General features: G+C 57.0%; 1 protein-coding gene across 1 annotated transcript in view; it reads left to right on the top strand.

The window, feature by feature from the left end:
- The first annotated feature begins 28 nt into the window (after positions 1-28).
- The window catches only part of GBX1 (gastrulation brain homeobox 1), a 7,207-nt gene continuing 1,069 nt past the window's right edge, over positions 29-6,166 (top strand). Inside the window, exon 1 of the mRNA XM_015620067.2 lies at positions 29-540. Within this exon, the coding sequence (XP_015475553.1) occupies positions 81-540 (460 nt within the window). The 5' untranslated portion in view covers positions 29-80. The remainder of the gene's footprint in view (positions 541-6,166) is intronic.

Raw genomic sequence — 6,166 nt, 5'->3', positions numbered from 1 at the left:
CAGCGGGATCGCGGCGAGTTGGCGGCGGCCCGAGCTCGCCGGAAAGTTGGTGCCGGCTGAGCCGGAGGCGCCCGCTCGCCATGCAGAGACCCGGCGGCCAGGGGACCGCCTTCTCCATCGACTCGCTCATTGGGACGCCGCCGCCGCGCTCCGGGCACCTGCTCTACACCGGGTACCCCATGTTCATGCCGTACCGGCCGCTGGTGCTACCGCAGGCGCTGTCCCACGCCCCGCTGCAGTCGGGGCTGCCGCCGCTGGCCCCGCTCGCTTCCTTCGCCGGCCGCCTCACCAACACCTTCTGCGCCAGCCTGGGCCAGGCCGTGCCCTCTATGGTGGCGCTCACCACCGCCCTGCCCAGTTTCTCCGAGCCCCCCGACGGCTTCTACCCACCGCAGGAGCTGCCCCCGCCGCGGGCCACCCCCGACGCCGGCTGCCGGCGCGGCGCCGACGGCCTGGAGACGGAGGAGCTGCCCCCGGGCCGCGACAAGGGGCCGGCCGAGCCGCCGCTGCACTTCCCGGACCCCTTCCCCGGCCTTGCAGGTGAGAGCGGCGCGGGCCCGTCCTGCCCGGGGGAGAGCGGCCGCCCCGCCCCACCCGGACCTCCGCAGCCCCGGGGAGACCTGCCCGGGTCCTCTCCGCCGTCCCAGCGGCACCCGAGGACGGGCGGTCTTGCGGGCCGGAGCTCGCCGGGACGGCGGAGCGGAGCGGAGGTGCTGGGGGCCGGGCGCGGCGGGACCTGCCCTCGGCTGCGCTCCTGGCCCGGCCCGTCGGGCCGAGCCGGGAGGACCGAACCGATTCCCCTCCGTCCCAGGCCCTGTCGGCAGCTTTCGCGGATGGGAGTCAAACTTCGCTTGCCTCAGCCGGGCTGGGGGGCAGGAGGGGCGGGAGAGCGACCGGTGATGGGGGACGGCACGGCGGGACTGGAGCGCCGCGGCCCGGAGCTGCACGGAGCTCTCCGAGGTCCTGGCACTCGGCCCGGGGAGAGCGAGGCGTCCCACTGCTCGGTCCGCAGCCCTGTCCGCCCGCACCGATCTTGGTCCCGGATCCCGTCCCGGTCCCGTTTGGAGCGGCGCGGGGCTGCGCCTTGTCCCAGCATGATGCCGCGGCCCGGGCGGCTGCCTCCCGGCGTCGCCGTGCTGCGACAACCGGCTTTCTAAAGTTTCCCCCGAGCCCGCCCCGCAGGGGTGACGGTGGAGCAGGTCCCGTGCAGGTCGCCCGCAGCCCCGCTGTTCTCCGTCCTGGCCGCCGTGCCCCCGTTCTCGGCACCGGCTCAGCCCGACGGCGCGGGCAGGCGGCAGCGCCCCTCCCGGGACCCCGGTGCAGCCGGGAGCGGCTCTCGGCGGGCTCCTCGCCTTTGTGCGCTGCGACCGCTCCCCGAGTGCGCCAGAACCAGCCTCAGAGACTTGTTGCTCCGTATTTCTCAGCCAGGTCCAGCACTCACCTCTTCTCCTTCGGTCCTGCAGCACGGGGCGTGAGGGGTCCCTGTGGCAAGACGCAGACGAGCCAGCTGCTTCTTCTCTGGTGTGGTATCTCGAGCTGTCTCTCCTGGCCACTCCAGGGATCCATCTTTGTCTCACAGGCTTCTTGGCATGGATGTGTGCTGAGAATCTCTGATGCTTCTTGCAGTTCTTGGCTGTTAGTTCTCCATCCTCGCTTTAGTCTCTCCTGGATAAGCCCAGGTGTCTTTCTTGCCCTACCGTGCTCATTCCTCAGAAGAGCATTTCACTCACTCAGGTACCCCTTAGACCTCGCAACCCAAGTAGGACAATGAGGGCATTCTGCCTCCCCCTTGCCTTTGTGGGTTATTGGGTGCTCCTCTGGTGCTCCCTGGCCTCTGTGCTGAGTCAAAAGCCCAATGGTATCTGTGAGAGTCTTCTCGGGGGCAGCACTGCCCTGGCCAAAACCAGGTCTATACGACATCATCTTTCCAGTCTGTGAGCAGACAAACTGCATTGTGCTTGATCTCTCTCTATGGCTCCCCCATAACTGAGTCAAATATGTTCACATGTTCCTCCCAAGGGACTCAGATGAACTGTCCCAGACCGTGGCCACATCTGAATCCAAGAAATCCTACCTCTAGGACTTTTCCTGTTGCAACTGGATCATATGATAGAAGGGAAGATGTCTTGCTACTACTGTTCATCCCCTGCTGCCTCTGAGCACTGGGTTTGCTCTGGAGTCGTGAGGGATGCTTGTTCTCCTGCACAGCTATATGCCCATGTGGACCCACTTCTGTGGGCTGCTTTGCCCAGGTCCAAGAGGATTTGTCAGGCCAAATGTGCCCACCTTCTCCTTTACATAATGTTTCTCTTGGTTGTACCAGACAAAACTGGAGACGGACAATGTTGTTTTATGACCATCTCAGAGGAAACTCAGGATGGTTGTTGTGAGCTTTTTTCGGTATTAAGGAATAGAAAGATGATTCATGTCAACAGGAGTCATCAAAAACTATCTGTAGTGCAGTATGCACTCACATCCAGTCCGTGGCCCTGGCCAAAAGCAATTGTCCAGGGAAGAGCAAGAGAGCACAACCTGTTCAGTGGTCAATTCTAAAATGATACTTCCCTCACATCCAACCATCTGCACATCAGGGACTTCCTGTGCCAAGTGTTGTTTCTGTGTATTTAGTAAACTTCGACTAATTTGTTTTCTGTGGCCTTATCTAATCTGCCCTGGAGTCCACAAGAAAGGAGGTAGAACCTTGATATCAGCCACATCAAGATGGCAAGATGTTCCACAGATTTCTTACCTGTAGAAGAAACTTCTGAAGAATAAATGCCCCCTTTTGACCATTTTGCTGCCATTTAGTGTCTTATACTCTGGAGTGACTGCTTCTGCCCCTAGGTTCTGTTAGTACCTCCATCATGCAGGTATTTGTGGACACAAGATCAGTTGCTTCCTGGATCAGCCAAAGGAATCAATGCACTATTTTAGTTCTCTCTGCATCCATTGGGTTTGAAACTTGCTTCCAGCAATTGCCACCCTTCTTGAGCAGGGAGAGGCATGTAGGGAAACTGGTGGTGAGAAGCAGCAAAGCTCGAAGCCTGGTTTATTTCTACAGCTGCCACAAAGGCATGGCCCCTGGTGTAAGGGTACTTAACACCCCTAGCTCTCCACAGCTCTCGTGAGAGCGGGTTTGTTCCTGAGCTGTACAGATCTCCTCAGAGATTCAGGCAGTAGTCTGAGACTCTTTCTTGGTTTGGGGTACTGTCTGCACATTCAGTCAGGGACAGGGTGAAGTTTCTGTTGTTCCCCTGTGTGCTTACCAACACTGGGCTCATCACAACACCCATTCCTGATCCAGGTTTTCCTGATGCTGCTTGAATAGCTTTGTCACCTGTGACACCCAAGTCTCTTCACCATGCTTTCCACATCCATAACCATAGAATCACAGAATGGTTTGGGTTAGCAAGGACCTTTAAAGGCCACGTAGTCCAAACCACCTGCCATGGGCTGGGACATCTTCAACTACAGCAGGTTGCTCAGAGCCCTGTCTGACTTGGCTTTGAGTGTTGCTGGGGATGTGGTATCCACTACTTATCCAGGAAACCTGTGACAGTGTTTCACCACACTCATTGTAATTTAATCCACCCTCTTTTAGGTAAAATCATCATCCCTTGTTCTATCACAAGAGACTTAAAACTCTCTTTGTCTTTCTTATAAGCCCTCCTTTAGTACTGAAAGGTTGCAATAAGGTTTCCCTGTAGCCTTCTCTTCTCCAGACTGAACAACCCCAATTCTCTCAGCGTGGCCTCGCAGCAGAGGTACTGCAGCCCTCAGAGCATTTTGTGACCCCCTTTGGACTCTCTTCAATGTCTTTGACAAGATGTATGAACAGCTGTGACTTTGTGAAAAACAAACCAGCAGGTCAACCCTATTCTCCATCTCGTTGATTTTTCAGTCCCGATGCTTTGTTTCGTGACAGCTTCACTTCATGTTCAAAGGCCTTGAAAGCCTCAAGTATATAGAGTATACCCCAATCACAGGGGTAGGATTCCCTGCCTTCATTCCTTCCTTGCTGGGGACATAGAAGGTGACCAATATACCAATTCTCTCTGTGAAAACATCAATTTAGATTCTGTTATCAAATAGTTCCAAGTTCCTTACTGGAAACCCTTTTATAAGACACAAGTGTGAGAGTGCTCCATTTAGAATTTGGAGTCTGGTTCAGAAGAGAGTATTCAGAGATAGCACCTGTTTTGCAAACCATCATGTTGCTCAGCCTTCTTCCAGCCTCCTGGGGCACAGCCTGGGCTGGCAGGAGCAAACTGCCCCAGCAGCACTGTTTGCTGGTGTGGTTGCTGGGATGCCATCCTCCATCCCTGGGGAGTTGTAGTGCCAGGGCAGGACCTAAAGAGCCCTTGGGGAAGACACTGAATTCCTCATGAGCTCTCTTACCGTCAGGCCCCATGCTCCACCAGAGAGGTGGTACACAGAAGTGAGAGCTCTTCTTTTCTTCAGCACAGTGCTTGCATGAGGCTGTGCAATGGCAGCCAAAGTGCTCCTTGCCACCTGCTTCTGATCCTCAGCCCCACCAGCACGAATTCTCTGGGCCTTTACCCTCTATGCACATGGGAAATCTCTTCCCCTGCCCTTCAGGAAGAAAGAAATCACTCTGCAGCAGGATAGAGATGAAGGTGTTCTTTCCCACTGTAGGAAGCAGGAAGAGCAGTGAGAAGATTCCAGACCTCCAGTGCCACCCACCTGCTCTCAGGAAGCCATGGGCTTGATGAAGGACTAACAAGGGATGTGGGAGCTCCACAGTCACCAGACTACCAGGAATGTCTTCTGGGCTCAAGTAGTTCCCTGCAGTTCTGTTTGTGTATTTAAACCCTGCACTGTCAGGCTTCTGAGGGCTGTTTTGCCTTTCCCACTGAGATGAGGTGATGTGGACAGGGATCCAGTGGTCCAGGTTGCATGTGCCAGTACCTGGACACTGCTTAGAAGTTTGGAGAGCTGCTGCTTCTCCTTGTGCGTGTTGGATTATATACAGCAGCAGTGCTTCAAGACAACTCCTTCCAGCAGTGATTACTGCTCTTGGGTCAAACTTCAAGAATTTTCTGGTCTGTTCTGGTCTCAGCATAACAGAAAAGCTTCCTCACCTGCTTGTGCATAGCTGTGGGTTCTCCCTTCATGACCCCTGTCTGTGGCTGAGAGCATCTTCTAACTTTGAGCTCTTCTACTATGGAGGTGACCATCTTCCAGACCTCTTTCGTCCATCTGTCTCCCACTGTATCCTCCCTTCCTCCATGGCTGTAATCATTCAGGCAGCAGTTTGGGACACAAGCTTGCAAGGAAGAGATTCATACCCTGGCACCCTATCAATATCCTCACAGGCATCTTAACAGAGATGTCTGCTGTGATCCATGCACTGCATTCTGCCTGCTGGCCTGGGATGAGGTGCTGTCTGTTTTGTGATGTTGACAAGTTCTGTCCTGCCCCTCTGCCCACTGCTGGGCGTAGCTGAGCCCTGAGCATCAGCTGCCTCAGCACTTTGTTCCCTGGCTACACAGTCTTCTGTGGTGCCTCCTTGGATTAGGGAGGGAGAGCCAGAAGTGGGCCACCCCACGTCCTGCAGAGCCCTGCAGGGAGGTTTGCTGGGCTGGAGCTGGCTCTGGACGATGTTTCCAGGACAGCTCTTCAGCTCTTGGCTGGCTACTTTTTAACAGCACCGATGGTCCCGTGCATTAGGAAGGGACAGGGAAGGCTGAGCTGAGAGACAAGATATGGACTTTCTTTCCACTGCAAAGGTCTGCACAAGCCCTGGAAGTGTTGTGATGTTCTCTGCTAGACTGAGACAGCGATGCTGCTATGGCTGGGCCGTGGGATGGGGATGGGGCAGCTGCTGAGGGGGTCAGACCCCAGGGTGGCCGCCGGGTCTGTCGGTGCTGCCCCTTGCAGCCGGATGGGCTGGGGGAACAGGGCGCCGGGGTCAGCGCGGATGGGCTGCGCTGCCCGCACCGGGAGCCGGTGCAGGGATGCTGCTGCTGGGGCCGGGGCTGCGGGACGCGGTAGGGACGGGATCCGAGACTGCGGGAGGAGCTGCAGCCTCCCGCCGAAGGAGCGGGGAGAGCTTTCCCCGCGGCCCCGGGGGCTCTGGGAGCTGCGGGACCTCGGGCGGGGTGCGGGATGCGGGGTGCGGGTGCGGGGTGCGGAGTGCGGGTGC

The sequence above is a fragment of the Parus major genome, chromosome 2 (genome assembly GCF_001522545.3).
Source record: "Parus major isolate Abel chromosome 2, Parus_major1.1, whole genome shotgun sequence".
Taxonomy (NCBI): Eukaryota; Metazoa; Chordata; class Aves; order Passeriformes; family Paridae; genus Parus; species Parus major.
Note: the sequence above shows the minus strand (reverse complement) of the source record. Positions and strands in the feature narration are given on the sequence as shown.